Source organism: Acomys russatus, chromosome X, assembly GCF_903995435.1.
Source record: "Acomys russatus chromosome X, mAcoRus1.1, whole genome shotgun sequence".
In the NCBI taxonomy this organism is placed as follows: domain Eukaryota; kingdom Metazoa; phylum Chordata; class Mammalia; order Rodentia; family Muridae; genus Acomys; species Acomys russatus.
Window position 1 is genome coordinate 49,734,663 of NC_067169.1, and position 20,090 is coordinate 49,754,752.

General features: G+C 42.8%; 1 protein-coding gene across 2 annotated transcripts in view; it reads right to left on the bottom strand.

Moving 5' to 3' along the window:
* Ophn1 (oligophrenin 1) overlaps positions 1-18,599 on the bottom strand; it is a 307,191-nt gene extending 288,592 nt beyond the window's left edge. For both annotated transcript variants that reach the window (XM_051142013.1, XM_051142012.1), the window contains exons 1-2: positions 17,956-18,599; positions 17,659-17,831 (exon numbers count right to left, since the gene is read on the bottom strand). In XM_051142013.1, the coding sequence (XP_050997970.1) occupies positions 17,659-17,812 (154 nt within the window). In that variant the 5' untranslated portion in view covers positions 17,813-17,831; positions 17,956-18,599. The remainder of the gene's footprint in view (positions 1-17,658; positions 17,832-17,955) is intronic.
* Between the last annotated feature and the right edge of the window lie 1,491 nt (positions 18,600-20,090).

Consider the following 20,090-nt stretch of genomic DNA (forward strand, 5'->3'; position numbering starts at 1 on the left):
TGTTATGCATACACTCTAACTGGCCTATATTAGAATTCTTTCTCCCTCCCTTACGGACTGGGAGTGGTCAGTTAGAGAAGTTCTCTGCGTCATCTATCAAACTGGGTTTGGCATGCAACAATCAACCTAAAAACAAAAAGAAAAAGAAAAGAAAGAAAACCCTCCAGCTTTAACTTCAGGCTCATTGAACCTTCCTCCACTCCATCCCCACAGAGCTGTAAAATGTGTGGTTGTACGCAGGCCCACACTGGAAGTGCATTCTTGGCTAGAAGCAACCAAAGAAACTCTCACAAAGTGAAAATCATTCTAAAAATAAAAATGCAGCTCAGCAAAAGAGAAGCGGGCGAAGAGCAGACACTTCCAGTGTGCAAGGCTGGACGCAGAGCGTGGCCATGGGACAGGTTAGCAGGTTCAGTACTGACTCTGCAATTAACTGGCTCTAGGGTATGTGTTGACTCTTAGTTGTAAGAGTTGTAACAGTTGTAACAGTTGTAAGAGTTGTAAGACTCTTAATATGTAAGAGTTTAATGAAGTGTCACAAAGGCCATTTGCACTGCATGTGGTTATTTCTGGCAAGACACTGCCCATTGGTGGAAAAACTAGGGGAAGGGGGCATGGTGATACAGGCCTGTAATAGCACAAGGCTCAGGAGGTTGAGGCATTACTGGGTTACCCAGTAAGACACTGTGAGAAAAGGAAGGGGGAGGAAAAGGAAGTGAAGGAAAGAGAAGGAAGGGGAAGGGGAGGGGAGGCAGTCAGAGACAGTGGCCCCTACATCCCAGCTATTCAGGATGCTAAGGTGAGAGGACTGATGGAGAAACCAGCCTGGGCAATATGATGAGATTCTCATCTCAAAATAATTTTTTTTTTTTTAAAGAAAGAATGAAAATGGTTAAACGGCATCTTTTTTCACAAAGGAAAAGCAAACAAAATGCCAAGAAACCTCATCTTCCTTTGCGTTTTTATTCTACCAGCAAAACTGTGCAAGCCCTGGCTGAGTCACCTGCCAACTAATACAATGTCCCATCTAATACCATTCATAAGATCCCACAGAGCTCGAAAAGTCAGGCATGCACTTCTGAGGATGGCTTCACCAGATCAACTGAATGGGAGATGGCCATCCTGGTGTTTCTTTCTTTTCTTTTCTTTTTCTTTATTTTTTTTTTTTCAAGACAGGGCTTCTCTGTGTAGCCTTGACTGTCCTGGACTCGCTTTGTAGACCAGGCTGGCCTCAAACTCACAGCTATCTGCCTGCCTCTGCCTCCCGGGTGCTGGGATGAAAGGCGTGCGCCACCACCGCCATGCTGCCACCGCCACCGCTAACACCAGCGCTGCCTCTCGCTTGCCGAGTGCCAGCTAAAGGAAAAGACAGGTAATTAGGAAGTGCCCTTACCATGGCTCTTACAAAGGTGCCTGCAAATCCACCGATGGTAAAGCACCTAGGAAACAACTGGCTACAAAAGCCGCTCTCAAGAGTGCGCCCTCTACTGGAGGGGTAGAGAAACCTCATCGTTACAGGCCTGGTGCTGTGGCACTCCATGAAATCAGTCGCTATCAGAGAAGTCTACTGAACTTCTCATTCTCAAGCTCCCCTTCCAGCTTCTGGTGCAAGAAATTGCTCAGGAATTCAGAACAGATCTGCGCTTCCAGAGTGCAGCTATCAGTGTTCTGCAGGAGGCAAGCGAGGCCTATCTGGTTGGCCTTTTTGAAGACATCAACCTGTGTGATATCCATGCCAAACGTGTAACAATTATGCCAAAAGATATCCAGCTAGCATGCTGCATACGCAGAGAACGTGCTTAAGAGTCCACTATGAGGGAAAACATTTCATTTTCAAAAAAAATTTTTTTTCCTCTTCCTATCATCAGCAGTTCTGAATATTAGGTATTTTTTCCATGGGGTCAAAAGGTACCTAAGTATATGACTGCGAGTGGAAAAATGGGGGACAGAAATCAGGTATTGGCAGTTTTTCCATTTTCATTTGTGTGTGAATTTTTAATATAAATGCAAGATGTAAAGCATTAATGCAAGCAAAATGTTTCTGTGAACACATTTCAACAGTTGAACTTTATAGCAATTCTAAATAAACCTGTTAAAATTTTCTGGCTAATGCCAGCATTAGTTTTGTTTTTGTTTTTGTTTTTTTTTTTTTTGCTTTTTGTTTTTGTTTTTATTTTTAATAAGTACATTTCTTATTGACAGCAACTGAATGGTGTCTGTAGCATTTTTATCATACAGCAGACTCCATCCATTCACTATACTTTTCTAACTGAGTTGTCCTACATGCAAGTACATGTTTTTAATGTTGTCTGTATTCTGTGCTGTTCCTATAAGTTTGCTATTAAAATACATTAAACTATGAGAGGGGGGAGAAATTCAACATGTCAACTCTGCAGGGATTCACCTTACAACTCTGTTTCTGATTTTTCTGCTCTAAAGATAATTGTAAGGGTCAACTGCAAAGCACCTCTGTAGACTGTTGTTACTTACTGCCCTCCCCTTCCCCCACCTAACAAATTAGGGATGGGAGAATTCGGCATTAGTCTCCAGCTGTCCACTGCCACATGCATAATACATCTTTTTCCACTCACTGAGAAAAGCATTTCCACGACAGCCTAGCTCTGGAAAGAGATTTGGAAGCTGAAGTGTGGTCCTCCTGCTTCTGGGAAGTCCTTAATGAAAACCTTTTGCAAAACAACCGCCTTTTGTGAAGTTCCTAATATGGTACTGTACTGTTGAGCCTACAACTGCTCACCAGTTGTGAGAAATTCCACGCTGCCCTAAGACAAAAATAAGGTATGGCGGAGAGAGGAATTTGTCACCCATGAGTAACGCCACACATTTCCCAGTGTATACTACACACTACACAAAAGGCAGCTGTTTGCCTTAAGTCAATTGATGAGCAGAGAAGATGGGAGGCCCCTAGCATCTGCTCTAGACTCTGAGGGAAGGAACAAAAAGGGCAGGTGTCACACCACCAAACTCTATTATCGTTCTTCTATAACAAGGAAAGAAAACACCATCAGATGCTAATTAGAGTGGAGTGAGACTGCTCAACAGAGGAAACACCTGATCTCAGCCATGATACATACAGGCAAAGAATAAAGAACACGATATCTCACTGCCAAATGGTCATTTCAAACAAACACTCCCAGCCCCAACAAAGGGCATCCAGGCAGACTGAAGCAAGGTACCAGCTTCAGGGTACAGTGCAGAATGTGCCTGGAATGGGAAACCAGAAAATCCAATGCTACGCCCTAATTGAGCTCTAGCTCCTGGTCACTGAAGGAGTGATTCTCTCTCTTGGCTTCCTTCCCTGGCTATGCAGGCAATGCTACAGATGGGACTCTTTCAAAACAAACTTGATAGTCTGATAGACGGGAGAGCTGAAGACAGATGTAAGTTTAAAAGACTTTTGTTTTTTCCAAACACAAGTCACTGTGTGTTTTACACACAGCTCATGATACTACTTATGTGCCATAAAATTCATCCAGTGTACAACTAGGTGGGTTTTAGTATACTCACGAACTGTACAGCCACCATCATACTGCAAGTGAGAAATCTTCACAACTCTAAACAATATACTCCTCACCTATTGGCAATCACAACACATTCTAACCCCACCCCCCACCCTCCCCCAGCCCCCCACCCCCACCAACCCTGAGCAAACATTAGCCTGGTACTAATTTAGTAGGTTGGCTTCCTGGATATTCCATATGAATGAAATCATAAATAATATGTAGTCTTTTATAAATGGCTTTCCATTGTATATTTATTCACCTCTCAGTTAATGGACATTTAGGTTATTTCCAATCTTTGGCAATTATAGATAATAACAATTCTGTGTGTGTGTGTGTGTGTGTGAGAGAGAGAGAGAGAGAGAGAGAGAGAGAGAGAGAGAGAGAGAGAGAGGGAGAGAGAGAGAAGAAGAAGAAGAAGGAGGAGGAGGAGGAGGAGGAGGAGGAGGAGGAGGAGGATATAGTAGAATTGTTCATTTATGGGCTAATTGCTTAATCATTTTTGAAGATTTGCCAAATACTAGCAGCTAAAATTTCCAAGTGGCTACAACATGCTATGCGTGCAACAATAAATAACAGTTGTAAATTCTCCAATAATACCTCATCTTGTTATTATAGCCATACTAGTGGATAAGATGTGATATTGTGGTTTTTATTTGCACTTGCCAGAAAAAAAAATGATTTTAAGCCAAGCTTAAGGGTGCAAAAGTGGATTCTTTCCTTCCACTATGTGGGTTCTGGGGATCAAATACAGGTCTTTAGGCTTGGCTACAAGCACCCTTTCACTGGACTCAACTGGTCAAATGTTTGTCTTTGTTACTGTTTGTTTCCATTTTATTGCATTTATTTATTCATATCTCTCTCTCTCTCTCTCTCTCTCTCTCTCTCTCTCTCTCTCTCTCTCTCTGTGTGTGGGGGGGGGGTTGCTTTGGGTTCTTTGGGTTGTTTTTGTTGTGTTGTGTTTTTTGAGACAGGGTTTCTCTGTGTAACAGAACCCTGGCAGTCCTGAACTCCCTTTGTAAGCAAGGCTAGCCGTGAACTCACAAAGATCCACCTGATTCTGCATTAACAAATAGTGCCAGGATTAAAGACTCAAGCCAGGAGGATCTCTGGATTTGAGGCCAGCCTGGTCTACGGAATGAGTTCCAGAATAGCCATGGCTATGTTATAAGATGCTAATGAACTTCTACAGGAAAGCTATCTTTGCAAGAGACAGTGTTAAATCTATAGATCAGGTGGGTTATATGGCCATCATGACAAATATTGTCTTTTTTTTTTTTTTTTTTTTTAGCCCAGTGTGGTGGTAGTAGCACTTGGGAGGCAGAGACAGGAGGATTTCTGAGTTTGAGGTCAGCCTGGTTCACAGAGTGAAATCCAGAATAGCCATGGCTACACAGAGAAACCCTGTCTCAGAAAACCAAATAAAATAAAATAAAATAAAAATAATAAAATAGAAAAAATAAGAAAAACAAATATTGTCCTCTAAAAATATAAAACAATTTTTCCATACAATATAATTATTGTTTCTCTTCCCCCAACTCCTCCTAGATCCTCCCCACTTCCTCACCACAAAAAATCCACACCCTTTCCTTCTCTAATTAGAAAACAAAGTCATCTAAAAAGGATAAAAGGGGCCGGAGAGACGGCTCAGCAGTTAAGAGCACTGGCTGCTTTCCCAAAGTATCCAGGTTCAATTCCCAGCACCCACATGGCAACTCACAACTGCCTGTAACTCTAACTAACTTCAAGGGATCTGACACCTTCACACAGATATAAATTCAGGCAAAACATGAATGCACATGAAACAAAAATGAACCGTTTTTTTGTTTTTTGTTTTTTAAGAATAACAAGCCAGGTACAGTGGCGCATGCCTGTAATCCCAGCACTTGGGAGGCAGAGGCAGGTGGATCTCTGTGAGTTGGAGGCCAGCCAGGGCTACAAAGCAGGGCCAGGCCAAACAAGGTTACACAGAAAAACCCTGTCTTGAAAAAACAAAACAAAAGAATAAGAAAATAAAATACAATAAAATCAAACCAGAATAGGACAAAACACACAAACAAATGGCTGGGGGGGGGGGGAGCCAAAGGAAAAGCATGAGAAACACATGCAGATGGTGAGACACACACATGGCATACACAGAAAAACCATCAAAACACATACTATATGTCTTAGAGTTTCCATTGCTGTGTAGAGACATTGAGACCAAGGCAACTCTTACAAAAGACAACATTTCATTGGGGCTGGCTTAAAGTTCCAGAGGCTTAGTCCATTATCATCATGAAAGGAAGCATGGCACATCCAGGCAGACCTAGTACTGGAGGAGCCAAGAGTTCTACATATTGATCCAAAGGCAGCCAGGAGGAGACTGGCTTCCACAGCCAGCCAGCAAGAGGCTCTCATTCCACACTGGGTGGAGCTTGAGACTTGGAGACCTCAAAGCCCACCCCCACAGTGACACAATTTCTCCTACATGGCCACAGCTACTCCAACAAGGCCACACCTCTGAATAGTGCCACTCCCTGTGGGCCAAACATTCAAACACATGAGTCTATACAGGTCAAACTATTCAAACCACCACAGAATATGATCAAATAAAAATCTGTAAGGCAAAAAAATAAAAATAAAAATGCCCAGAAAAAGCACTGTGACACAAAAATCTCCAAAGATACCATTGAGTTTGGTTTCTGTTGGCCATGTACTGCTGGTCATTAAACCTGGCCTTAAGTGTGGTTTGTATGCCCAGTGATACTCCACCAGAGAAAACCAATTTTTACTTTGCAAACACTTATCAACTGGAGATTGCTTCTGGGTTAGGGACAGGGGCTTGTGTCTATTTCCCATCATACCACTGGGACCCCATCTGGCTTAGCCCTGTGCATGCTGCCGCAGTCTCTGAGCTCATATGTGCATCAGTCCTGTTGTATCCAGAAAACCTTGTTTGCTCGGTGTCTTCCATCTCAAATTAGCCTTTTAATTCACAACCATGGAGTCTTCCCCTTCAGTAGGTCTTAATCTCTTTCAGTGATTTTTTTTTTTTAGGGGGCTGGGAATCAAACCTGAGGCCTTGTTCATGTTAGGCAAGCCCTCTTACCACTATACTTTATCCCCTAGCTCTCAAAGATATTTTGTAATTTTCAGAGTAAAGGTACTATAAGTCTTTTAAATTTATTTGTAATTAAGCCAACAAAATGGCTCAGTGCATAAAGACACTTACTGCCAGGCCTAAAGATCTGAGTTCAATCCCCAAGACACACATCGTAGAAGGAAAGAACTGACTTCCACATCTTGTTCTCTGACCTGTGTGTGCACGCACACTCATAAACACATATATAAATGAATTAAAAAAATTTAATTTTCATTTATAAAGCTTTTATTTTGGTGCTCTTGTGAATTCAGATCAGTCAACATAGGAAAAAATGACTGATTTTTGTATACTGCGCTTACATCCTACAACCCTGCTACACTTTTCTTGAGTAATCCTCTGCAAACTCCCTAGGACTGTCTATATACACCAGCAGTTCTCAAAATGTGGGTCTCCTTTCCCAGGAGTCACATATCAGATATCCTGTATACCAGATATTGACATTACAGTTCATAACAGTAGCAAAATTACAGTTACAGAGTAGCAACAAAATAATTTTTGATTTGGTGGTCACCACAACCTGAGGAACTATATTAAAGGGTCACAGCATTAGAGAAGCTGAGGACCACTGGACTACACAGTATTGGGTCTTATGATGACCAAGATGGCTTTAGCACTTTCTTCCATCTGAATGCTCTTTATTTACTTTTCCTGCCCAACTGCCTTGTCAAATTAGAATAATGATATGGCATATCATACAGGTTGGAACTCTCAATTACTTCTTTCATGTTCTGAGTCAAGCTCTTTCTTGCCCTCGCTGCTACAGAAGTCTCAGGTAGCTGTGATGTTAACACCCTGTAGCTCGAGCTGGTCTCACCAAGCAAACTATGCGCAGTGCAGTGATAAGCAGCGCGTGAAAAGTGAGGTAATATGACAAGGCTCTGGGTATGAGACTTTCTAGGGAGCCAAAATCCTGTCTTACTTCCTCAGATGCTGCAAAGCTGCCATTGCTATGAACCTTCTGTTTTCAGTACCACACTAAAGCTAAGGAGGAGGTAATGGGAGGCTACAACACAGCTGTTAGAGAGAGTCGGCAGTTTTTCTTCAACAAACCACTGCATATATTTTTGCCTCTAATAGATATCTAGGGTTGTGAAATCTTTTATTTGACCTTGCTTGTGCAAGGACAGTGTCCATTTGCTTCTAGGCAGAAGTGGCTTTGGAGGCTTCTTTAGTCTACAGCCCATCCCGGGGGGGGGGGGAATTTTTTTTTAAATAAGATGATGGGATCTTACTATGTAGCCCAGGTTAGCCTCAAACTTACAGTCCCCAGGTACTGACATTACAGGCATGAACCTTGATGCTTCATCTCACTCAGATACAATATTGAAGAAAGCTTGTCCCAGAGTGGCTAAGGTTTGCCTATCATGGACCCCACTCCTAGAGAAGAAGAAATTGAAAGGAGTACTATAATAAAGTCATCTTTCAGAGAATAGACTAACTATCAGCACTGCCTGCCTCTAGGGTGAAAAATTGGGGAACTCCAACACAGAAGGAGGAAAAAGAAACACTGTGTGGTGCTTATATCTGCAGTCTCGACACTTTAGAAACTGAAGCAAGATAAACAGAAGTTGGAGACCAGGGACTGTCATTAAAGTGACAGTCACACATGCCCGAGGACCTGAGTTCAGATCCCCAGCAGTCACATAAAAAGTGAGGTGTGGCCGGGCAGTGGTGGTGCAGGCCTTTAATGCCAGCACTCGGGAGGCAGAGGCAGGTAGATCGCTGTGAGTTTGAGGCCAGCCTGGTCTACAAAGTGGGTCTAGGACAGGCGCCAAAGCTGTTACACAGAAAAACCCTGTCTTGAAAAATCAAAAACAAAACAAGAAAAAAAAAGTGAGATGTGGCAGTGTGCATCTGTGTCACCAGCCCTGAGGGGGCAGCGCCTGAAGAATCCCGCAAGGTCATCAGCCAGACAGGTTAGCAAAATTGTTGAGCATCAGTTCAGAGGGAGACCCTTTCTCAAAAACTAACATGGTGGGCACTGAGATGGCTCTGTGGATAAAGCCGTAGCCACCCAGACCAATGATCTGAGCTCAATCCTCAGGACCCACGTGTGGAAGGAGAAAATGAACTCCTGCAACTGTCGCCTGATCTCCACATGTGTTCTGTGCCAAGCTCATGTCCATCCAGTCACACATACACACCAAATAAATTAACATGTAATAATTTTTAAAAATAAGGAGATATGCACACAAACAGGTACATAACACAGATGCATACAGAAAAAAAATATTTAAGTTGACAGCCAGCCTGATCTACATGGTAAGACTTTGTCTTAAAACATCAAGAGAGAAAAAAAGAGTTTTAATAATGGCTTGCCCGTTACCAAGGCTGTTATCAAAGTGGTGGAATATGGGTCTGTTTGACTTAAGTACTCTTCCTCCTTGGTTTCTTCTTCTTGCTAATAGGTAATACAGTACCATAGTCAATTTCCTTTTTCTTACCCCACAAATCTCAACTTCAAAGGATATGACAGACTAAATAAGTAACCCTGAACTTCCACTTCATATCCCTTCTCAAAACTGGAACAACATATATAGATATTAATTTGTGTGCTCCAAGAGAGCAGAGTCTACAGCAGCGGTATTCACTACTGTATCCCTAATCTCTAGGGCAGTAGTGACACATAGTAGGTGATTAATAAATCCTTGTTGAATTAAACTTAATTGCCTTTACACTGCCCAAGGTCTAGGACCTGATGTAAGCCTGGTAGAGCCTCATAAGGATCCTCTGGCTGACTAGGGGGAAAAAAAACAGCTTGAGATGTGCCGGGTACTCCCCTGGAAAACTGTGTCTCTTTCCAGATCCTCGTGTGCTTTTTGGAAAATTCTATGGTGCTGATTAGAGAAGCAGATGCCAGACTGAGCAAATGGTATGGGCTATATCGGAAAGTAATTTTCCTTCATCATCCTTAAGCCTGATTGGAAAACTTTCTTTAACAGGCAAGTCAAGCTAAAATCATTAGTACCCTACTGCCCCACTACTCCCCCGCCCCTAAAGTTGTCCCATTTTTTCCATCATCGTTCCCACAGTGCCCATGGTCCAGCTACTCTGCATGCCTGAGGTGAGTTATCTTGGTTTATCTTAAGTGATTCAGAAAGATTCATCTGAATTGTAGACAGGAGCATCCATGGGCAGTGGAGAAAAGGACCTGAGCAGCACTTCACATTCAGCACTGTTTCCTGATTATTAGTGCAATGTGCCCAGCTGCTTCTGCCTTGACTTCCCTCCCCATGATGGACTGTGTCATAGCTAAAAGAAACCCTTTCGCCCTTAAGTTAATTTTGCCTAAGTATTTTATCACAGCAACATGAGAAGACTAAGATAGTGTCTTTAGAACTTTTTTTTCCCCTTAAGACAAAGTCTCATGTAGCCTAGGCTGGCCTCAAATTATGCATAGCCAAGGATGACCTTGAGCTCCTTATAAGCTTGCCTCTGCCTCACAAGTACTGGGATGACATATTTGTGTCACTACCCCAGGCTAGAGTCCCCAATTTATTTGTTTGGTTGGCTTTGGTTTTGGTTTTCTAAGGCAGGGGCTCATGAATCACAGGCTAGTCTCAAACTATGTACCTGAGGATGACCTTGAATTCTTGATCCTCCTGCCACCAACTGGGATTATAGGCATAAGTAATGCTAGTAAGTTTTCCCAGAATGCTTCTTTCACTGACTCTTTCTCCATGGCTGCTTTCACACAACAGCAGAGTTACTTGTGAGTGAATGCATGACCTTGAAGCCTAAAATATGTGTACTATACTTTACAGACAAGGTTTATTGCTCCTAAGCTATACAAAGAAAATATAGACAGGGATGGTGATACAGGCCATACCCAGGTATTTTGGATTCTTAAAAACAGGACTTTCATTAACCCAAACCAACATATGCATAACAGTTATGAGTGTTTTCTGACACCTGTTTTATATATACATGGTATTATCCTTAGTTTTGAAAGACTCAATTTTATTTATTTTTCTTAAATACTGTCATATGCACAAAAATAGTTTTTGTGAAAATTGATGTAAATGTGATTTACATAATTAGTTTAATCATTCTTTTCTAAGATTGTTAAGCTACAAGACATAATGAAATTTTAAAATATAAAGCTACTCCTTCTCCATTTTTGTTGAGACAAACCACATCATACCCAAACTATCTGGATGCTCTGTCTAGTATCCTTTACCATTATGCTATAGTCCTCCATCTGCTAAAGCAAAAACAGGTTCTAGTCCTCAAAAACCTTTCTCCCTAAAGACAGTCATGCTTCTTTTCTCTAGTATAGAAGAGGCTAAGGCTTGTTGGCTAATAAAGCTAGATTATTTTGCTCAAAGACTACAATTCATGCCTACAAAGAACATTTGATTGTGCTGGAGACGTAGCTCAGTAGCAGAGGACTTCTAGAGCATGTGTGAGGCCCTAGGTTCAATTTGTAGCATGGCCAAAAGGAAAAAGAAAGTTTCTTTAGCTATAACAATAAAGACAGAATATGTGGGTGTTATGGTACATACCTATAATCCCAGAACTTAGAAGGCTACAGCAAGATTGCCACAACTTCAAGGCCAGCCTGGGTTATATAGGAAGACTTTGTCACACCAAAAAGAAGACAAAGACAAAGAAGATGAAGAGGAGAAAGAGGAGGAGGAGGAGGAGGAGGAGGAGGAGGAGGAGGAGGAGGAGGAAGAAGAAGAAGAAGAAGAAGAAGAAGAAGAAGAAGAAGAAGAAGAAGAAGAAGAAGAAGAAGAAGAAGAAGAAGAAGATGACAATGACCTGAAAATGAACACTTAAAAATAATTAACTAAGAATGCCTTTTGAAGGTGGTGAGACTGTTAAATTTTCCCCTAGACACTCCAGCCCTATTAACCCACTTCCAGCAGGTTCATACTTCTTTCGTTTCTCCTTTGAACCTGGGATCCATGAATCCAGAGCAGATCTAATCTGTAGCACACCAAAATAGAATTATTTACTAGATAATATGAGATATGACATCATAGTCTGTCAATAATTACTTTTGCTGGGTTGCCAGTAAAAATTCACTTAATGGAAATAGTTTTACCAAAGGTCTGCAGCTGGTAAAACAAGTCCGGATTAGTATTTTTATATGTCACACCGCGCCCCCCCCCCCCGCCAGCACTGAAAATTGTTTTCATATTTTTAGGGAAGTTTTCTTTTGATTTTTTTTTAGGCACAGGATCTCTCTGTTACAGCCCAGGATGCCCTACAATTCACTCTGACCCAGGCTTGCTTTGAACTCTCCATTTTCCTGCCTTTATCTCCTGAGTGCTATGTTATAGGCACATGGCACATGCCTCCACTAGTGTTATTTTTAGCGTTTGACAAAACTCTAAGGAATAAAACACCATGACACCATGTGAAAAGTGTTTGAAAAATCTCATTTCAATGTTAATAAGCTTTCCTAGAATGCTTCTTTCACTGACACTTTCTCTATGGCTGCTTTCGTACAACAGCAGAGTTAATTGTGAATGAATACATGATCTTGAAGCCTAAAATATGATTAATATGACTCTTTACAGACAAAGTTTATTGCTCCTGAGCCATATAAAAAATATAGACAGGGATGTAATACAGACCTATTATCCCAGCACTCAGGAGGCTGAGGTGGGAGCCTGCCTGAGCAATAGAGAGAGATTACCTCAAATATTATACTCTAAAATTGGATGTCGTTGCTGAATGTATACCCAGCACTCAGGAAACTGAAGCAGGAAAAAAGTCTGAAGTCAGCCTGGGCTACTTAGCATATTCTAGGCAAAGGCTGGGTTAAAGAAAAGAGATCCTGTCTTTTAAAAAACAAAGGAAAACCTGTTAAATGTCGCAAATACAGTGGAGTTTGCTGCACGCCCTTGTAATCACAGCCCTTAAGAAACTAACAAAGAAAGGGAATGAAGTCAAGGCCAGCCTGAGTTACATAGTGAATTCAAAGTAAGCCCCAGCTACATAATGAGACCCATCTAAAAATTTAAAAAGACACAAACATTTGTGTGAGGGTGTTAACTCCTTCTGCTTGATAATCTTTCAGTGGATCTTACTAAAACTACACTCTTGCATAGCCAAACTTTCTTTTGGCATAGCCTGTTCATAAAGTATAACATTTAAAAACATTTTTAATTAAGGAATCACTGGCATTCATGAACTGCTTAATAAGTCAATGTGCTGTTAATTTTGGCAAGCTTCCGATACTATTTCCTCCTTTGCTTCCTCTGTCTTCCATCCAGAAATGAGCTCTCTAATGTCACATACAATCATGTCCACCATCCAACTGGAAAGCTCTGAACTTTAGTAAGTCATATAGCAGTAAATTCTCTGTCCTATATCTCCCCTACTAGTCTTGGAACTTCTTGAGGTCAATATCCATCTGTGACTCACTCTGTGTATACAACAGCCATCTGAGCAAAGATTAGGACATAGAATGTGCACAGGTATTTACTGAATGAATGGCATGTGGCCCAGGAGCTATATATAGTCTACATGAAGTGTCTCAGGTTTCTGGGAGCTATAAGCAATGAGCCATGTCATTTATACTGAACAATGCCTATCCTCAGTGTTTAGTAAATATTCAATAGCATCAAAAGGACTAAAACTGTCAACAAGGAAATAAAAGGAGAGGCATGGGTTTACTGATTAGTAGAAAAGGCCTTGTCCACGGCGAACAAGGTCCTGTATTCTATCCCCAGCACATATGTGAGCACGCGCGTGCACACGCGCGCGCACACACACACACACACACACACACACACACACACACACACACAGAGAGAGAGAGAGAGAGCAGCAGCAAAGGACCACAGAAAAGCAGACAATCCTACCATCGTATTTCAGAGTGATGATGATTTGTTTTCTATTAAAGTTATAATTGTCATATGCTCTAAATATTATAAATTCATGACATTTAAGGGGGGATGAAGTATCCATCAAAAGAGGCAGGCTGGTTCTCTTTGGAACATCAATTACCTCTAGGCACTGAATTAAATAAACCCAAGTATCTGTCCTAGTTTGCTTTCTGTTGTTGTGATAAAACAAACAAACAAACAACAACAATAACAAAAAGCCATTGGTCAAAACAACTTGCAGAGCAAAGTTTCTTTCTGCTTATAATTGCCAAGTCATAATCCACCAGTGAGGGCAAGAACTCAAGGCAGGAACCTGGAAGCAGGAACTGAAGCGAAACAGGATAATGGAAAGAATGCTGCTTTCTGGGTTTCTTTTCTTTTCTTTTCTTTTTTGGTTTTTTGTTTGTTTGGTTGGTTGGTTGGTTAGTTGGTTGGTTGGTTTTTTGTTTGTTGGTTGGTTGGTTTTGGTTTTGTTTTGTTTTTTGAGACAGGGTTTGTCTTAGCTGTCCTGGACTTGCTTTGTAGACCAGGCTGGCCACGAACTCATAGCGATCTTCCAGTCTCTGCCTCCGAGTGCTGGGATTAAAGGCGTGAGCCACCACGCCTTGCATGTTGTGGGTTTTTTCCCCCTGGGTTGCTTTTTTACATCACCCTGTACCAAGTGCACAGATGTAGCACTTAGGCTGTGACCTCCTACATATCAACCAAGAAAATAACACCACAGACTTGTCTACAGACAAGTTGGCTTTCCCTCTTTTAAGACAACTCTGGCTGTGTCAAGTTGGCACACACACACACATACACACATACACACACACACACACACACACACACACACACACCACACCCCTTATCCATATCCAGCACAGTATTCAAGCAGGACACCATTTAATGCACTAATAGTCACACATGTTTATTGCTTAAAGCTTTATCCAGAGCTCTATGCAAAATCACACAGAGTGAAAAAGTACTGACCTCAAGTTTCACCTGGGTTAACAACTTGAAGGAAAATTACAGTTGGGTTTTGCAGCTCAACATGCCATGTCTCAGGGTTTGCAGGAATGCTAGCTATTTGGCCTGATAGCCAAGTTAGTTAAGTGTCAATCACTGTCCTGCCTTTTAGTGCCAGGTTCCAGATGCTAAGATGGATCCCTGAGCATGAATACAAAACTCGTTGCTGAGCTGTGTGTGCCCAGATGAGTGGCCTTTTCCAACATGGTAACAGGGAAAAAGACTGTTTTCAACTACTTCTATTTATGTACTTCCTTTCTGAACTTTACCGGAAACTATACATTCATCAACAGCTGCTTTCGTGACCAAAAGATATACTACCAACAATGTACTTGATTTAGCCATTTCTACTTTACAAAACCCTTTTAGAATTAATTTTCTTGAGCCTCACAAGTACACTGTGACTCGTACATCACTACCACCATTATTATGGCAACAGCTTTTTTTTTTTATTCCAGTACTATGGATGGAATGTAGGGCCTTGCACATGATAGGCAAACATTCTACCACTGAGCTACATGCCAAGCCCACCATCAATTTCATGTTGTACAAATACATTATTGTACATTACCATAAAGTTATCCAGTGTTTACCAAAATAGGATAGCTTAACATCTCTCTCTCCTTAAAGATATTTTTCTTAATTTTTGAATTACATTTCATGGTTGAAACAGTTTGTGCCAGATCCCAAAACAGGAAAACCATGACTGTAACCCAGGTCTTCTAAATACAATCCCAGTGAGATAAATTCCTCTTTCCTTCACTTAGGAGGAGCACACCTGTGTTTTGCAACCACCCTAGCTACCCTGAAAAAACAGTTGCTGAGCTGTCACAGCGTGAAGAAGCAGCGTGTGGGGGACAAATATTACTGTGGTAAAGATAGTAGGAAACATCCCATCTTTGCCTCCGGCTACTCAGGTATTTACAACCTGCGGAGTTTAAAGAAAAGCAATGGCAGGCAGGGCGTGGTGGCACACACCTTTAAATCCCGGACCTCGGGAGGCAGAGGCAGGTAGATTGCTGTGAGTTCGAGGCCAGCCTGGTCTACAGAGTGAGTCCAGGGCAGCCAAGGCTACATAGAGAAACCCTGTCTCGAAAAAAAGAAAAAAGAAAGAAAGAAAAAGAAAAGCACTGGCGCAAGGGTTAGTATTCATGGGGGTTTTAATATCTCCCCATCCTATTTTGAGCTGCATTGAGTCTGAAATAGAAAATCACCACAAATGTCAAAGATCCCCCTCTATCCTAGAATAGCTTTCAGATCTGTAACCCATGTGCAAAGATTTAAGCCTGCATGATTGCTAACTCTTTCCACTCTAAGTCCCAGAAAACATTGAGAGAAGAAAACCCACTATGTGTCTCTTAATTTACAAAACATTTGCTCAACATACAAAGCATGCCATGGCATGCTTGTAAACCATCACTTGAGAAGCTAAAGCAAAAAAGATCAGTAATTCAAGGCCAACCCAACCTTCATATTAGGACTCTGTCTCCCAAAACCAAGACCTGTGTATGTAGCTAGCGCATACAAAGCACTGGAGGAAATTCATTTTTCCTTTGCCACAATATTCTGTTGAACTGATATTTTTCTTACACAGCTTAATCACCCGGATATAGCTTAGTTGACCATTTTTAACACAATTTCAGTTTTCCGTACATGTCACAAAACTACCTCCTATCCAGCACATCTTTAATGGTGACTACTACACCAAGAATTCACAATAAGAAGAAATCCACAATGCAAACAGTCCCCCTTTTCCTTTCACAGAGTCCTCAAGTTTCTATTTCTGTGGCACAACCTCCATATCCTCAACCTCTCAATGAATTCTATTAAGAGGAGACACACCCAAAAGCCTGGCCTACAAGTCTGCAAGGATCAGCATTTTAAATATTCCATTTCTAAGGTGCTAACACAAGCTTACTATTGACCAGGGGACAAGACAACAAAGCATTAAATGATCAAACTCAAATTAAAGAACTCAAAGGAACTTGAAGAGTTTATGGAGTGTGACCCAAGGGCCAGACAACAACAAATCAGACAATCACAAACTGGAACTGCTACACAAGAAAGACTGGCTTGCAGCAGGTCTCCAGGCACCAAAGCTTGCAGGTCTCCCTCCACTCTTGCTTGGCTGTAGTAGCCTGGCACAAGGGACCACACAAACTAGACATGGGATGGGGTGAGGGGAAACCCATTCAAAACAAAGTTCTAGGCATAGAGAGACTCCTTCACAATGACTTTACCTTTCCCAACTATCTTCCAGCCAAGGAGAGAAATTTTAATTCATCATCACTCTACTTAATAATTACCCTCCATTCTTCTGGGTATATATTTTGGCACAGACAGTTGGCTTGCTTATGCTCTCGTTTGGGGATGTTTATTGTTCTTTCTTTTTCTCCGAGCCTCCTGACAACCAGCAGAAATAAAAACACACAAACAGAGGACGGAAAAACAGTCCCACAAGTGAGGAAGCTCTGACCACCGAAAAAGCGAAGCTAGGTAATGCCTTTTTCTGTGCAGCAGTCCCACACCTAGCCCCGTCTTTTATACCCAGGGGAGCTGGGCCCCTTGAACCATGAACTAGATAGGTCTTTGTTCCACACCAAAGCAGGATTCAGTGGTATGTGAAGCCAACCAATAATCCTTAGAATATGATTTGGGAAGAGTAAAGTTTTACTGTCCCACACTTTTCTGCACTAAGCAGCGCCTAGGACAAATATCATTACCCTAGAGCTCTTCTGAGCCTTAATTCCCAGTTCCTTAGGGGGTGCTGGGGTAGTTCCTTGCTCAGCATGTACCAAACAGGGATGCTGGCCATGTCTGACAAGTTAGGAAGATTGTCTTTTTCAATAAGGATCTGCTAAGTAAGAGTAATTGCAAAGCCGGGGGGGGGGGGGTGTCCCTGTCCAAGTCACAGTTTAAGTCTTACAAAGACAGGGCCACTAACGGGAAAGGCCCAAAGTTCTGCTTGTCCTCACCACTTTCCACTTCTACTGACCCCACTCTCGAATATTCAGAAACCCACAAGACTCTGCGATCTGGACTGAGAGTCATTGCAGATCCTCCCTTCCCCCTGTGGTATGGAAAGGTTTAAAGGCCAGAACCACCTACTCAGAGAAGTAGCTCATGGAAGCTTTCCACTTACTTCTCATAGCACTGATAAGCGCGCTGCCGTCTTTAATCACATCTTTGATGAATTTATTGGTCCTCTCCAGCTCCTGTTCATAGCACTTGAGCCTCTCGCGGAAATCCGGGCTGTCGAGGTAGCAGTCGCTGAACTCCAGCGGGGGATGCCCCATGGTTGTGATAGCAGAGGGGCTAGAGATTAGAGACAAAGAGCGAGAGCATCAGTGGCATAATCAGCAAAATAGACCTAGTGGCTTGTGTTCAGGATCCGCTTTTAAGCTACTCTTAGCCCCACTTCCTTTGGGAGAACAGGTACCTGTTCCAATGAAACTCTTGGGAGCGCCCGCTGGTGTATAGCAGGAGCTCGTAGTCCGGCGGCGGTGGCTGCGGGTGACCAGGAGTGCTTACCAACGCAGACAGACGCCGGCAGGGTGCAACCTAGCAAGCAGCACGCCCCCTGGTCAGCGCCTCCCCAAAGCGCAGCGCAGCGTTCCGGGCGGCCCAGGGTGGAGGCAGGGAAAGCGCGGACGCGGGGGCCGCCTCTCAGCGCTCTCGAGCTCGTCTGGGCTTCCTTACCCGGCTCCCCAGCGGAGGACCGCGCCTCCCCCTCCCCCTTCTTAAAGCCAATGCCGCCGCTTCCCGCGGGCCGAGCCCCAACTCCGAAACCGATCGACAGCACAGGCTCCCTTCGGTTGTCTTCCTTGGGTCTTCGGGGCTTGTCGCCCACAATTCGGTAGCTGCAGAGACCGCCTACTTGTTCCTGGGAGCCGGCACGCTGTGGAGTTCGGCACTTAAATGGTTAAGCCTAGCAGCAAGGAAATGTAGCTTTCCTCTCAACAACAGGGCAGCGGCAGTGGGAAGAGAAGGGCGAAGGCGCTACGCACAAAAGCAGTAGTAGCCAGGCGCTTCCCTACGGAAACTGGGGAGCAGTCAGCGCCCTAGGACTCCATCTGGAAAGCGTGGCGGCCTGGGATATGTAGTCTTTCCGTTTGCAAGTCCCATGACTCCACCCTCGGTCTCCCACCGCCCCTCCAGGGTGGCTGCTTTCCCAGGTCTACTTCCCTAAACCTGCTCCAGGCACAGCAATCCTGAAGGGGCAGGTGTACTGCCTGGGACCCTGAGGGTGCTTGCAAAGCTTCCTCACCTGCAGCAAAAACCCAAAGTGATGGATAATGGGAGGCTGTCTCTCTCACCAGTATTTGGTTGGACTAGCCTTTCTTATCCTTCCTCTTTTAGTCTTCCTCTGACCCAACTCTTTTCCTCCTTTTCCTGTGTCTCCTAGTATAAATCAGTAATTCTCATGGGGTTTGGCTCCTACTGTAGGATCTCTGTTAGGCTCAGAACCCCATGCTGAAGAAACAGGCCTTAACTAGATTTGAACTTCTTTCTGACTAGGGACTCAGAGAATGGTTTCTGTGACCCAAGTCAATGCACAGGCTGATAACTAAAGCATATGATTTCCTGTCTGTTAATAGAGAATCTAAAAAGAAGTTACTATAAATTGCCTTGCAGTCCAAAAGGCCTTGTCCTATGTCTATTGTAGGGGGACCTGGGCTCCTCTAAAAGACATCTCTCAAACTAAGAGTAGCTGCAGAGCCAGGCATGGTGGTACATGCCTTTAATCCCAGCACTTGGGAGGCCGAGGCAGGCTGATCTGTGTGAGTTCGAGGCCAGCCTGCTCTACAAAGAGAGTCCAGGACAGCCAGGGCTCTGTGTAACAGAGAAATCCTGTCTCGAAACACCAAAAAAAAAAAAAAAAAAAAAAGCAGCTGCAGTTAGAAATACCATGCACTTGAGCAAAAAGATCCGTTTTGATTTTGCAGCAGTATCTACATTAAATTATATCAGTAAAAACCAGAACAAAAAGTGGGGAATACAGTAATACTAGCTAATCTGCCTGTATTAATGTCTGGTTACTTCTGAAACAAATTACCACCAACTTGGTGGCTAAATTAACATAAATGTGTTCTTTTACAGTTGTGGGAGTGAGAATTGGAAATTTACGTCACTAAGCTAAAGCCAAGATGCCAGAATGTTCTAGATAAGAATCCATTTCCTTGCCTTCTGCAGCTTCTAAAAGCTGACCTCAAACCTTTTTGTCAGTCTTCAAAGGCAGCAATGGTTTGCCAGGTCCTTTCTCATGCCACATTAGTGTTACCCAGACTCCCTTGCCTTCCCTTTTCCTTTTCAGAACTCTTGGAATTACATTAAATTCATAGGATAATCCAGGATCACCACTTTATCACATGATCCTTAATTTCACCACATCTACATAGTCCTTTTTGTCATGTAAGGTAACATCTTCATAGGTTCTAAGAATTTAGACATGGATACCCTGGAAGGCCATTGGTTGGCCTGCCAATCGATTGATGTAAAATCCTATAAACCATCTCCGAAGTGGCTCAAGGTGATGATACACCACTTTAGTCCCAGCATTCAAGAGGCTGAGGC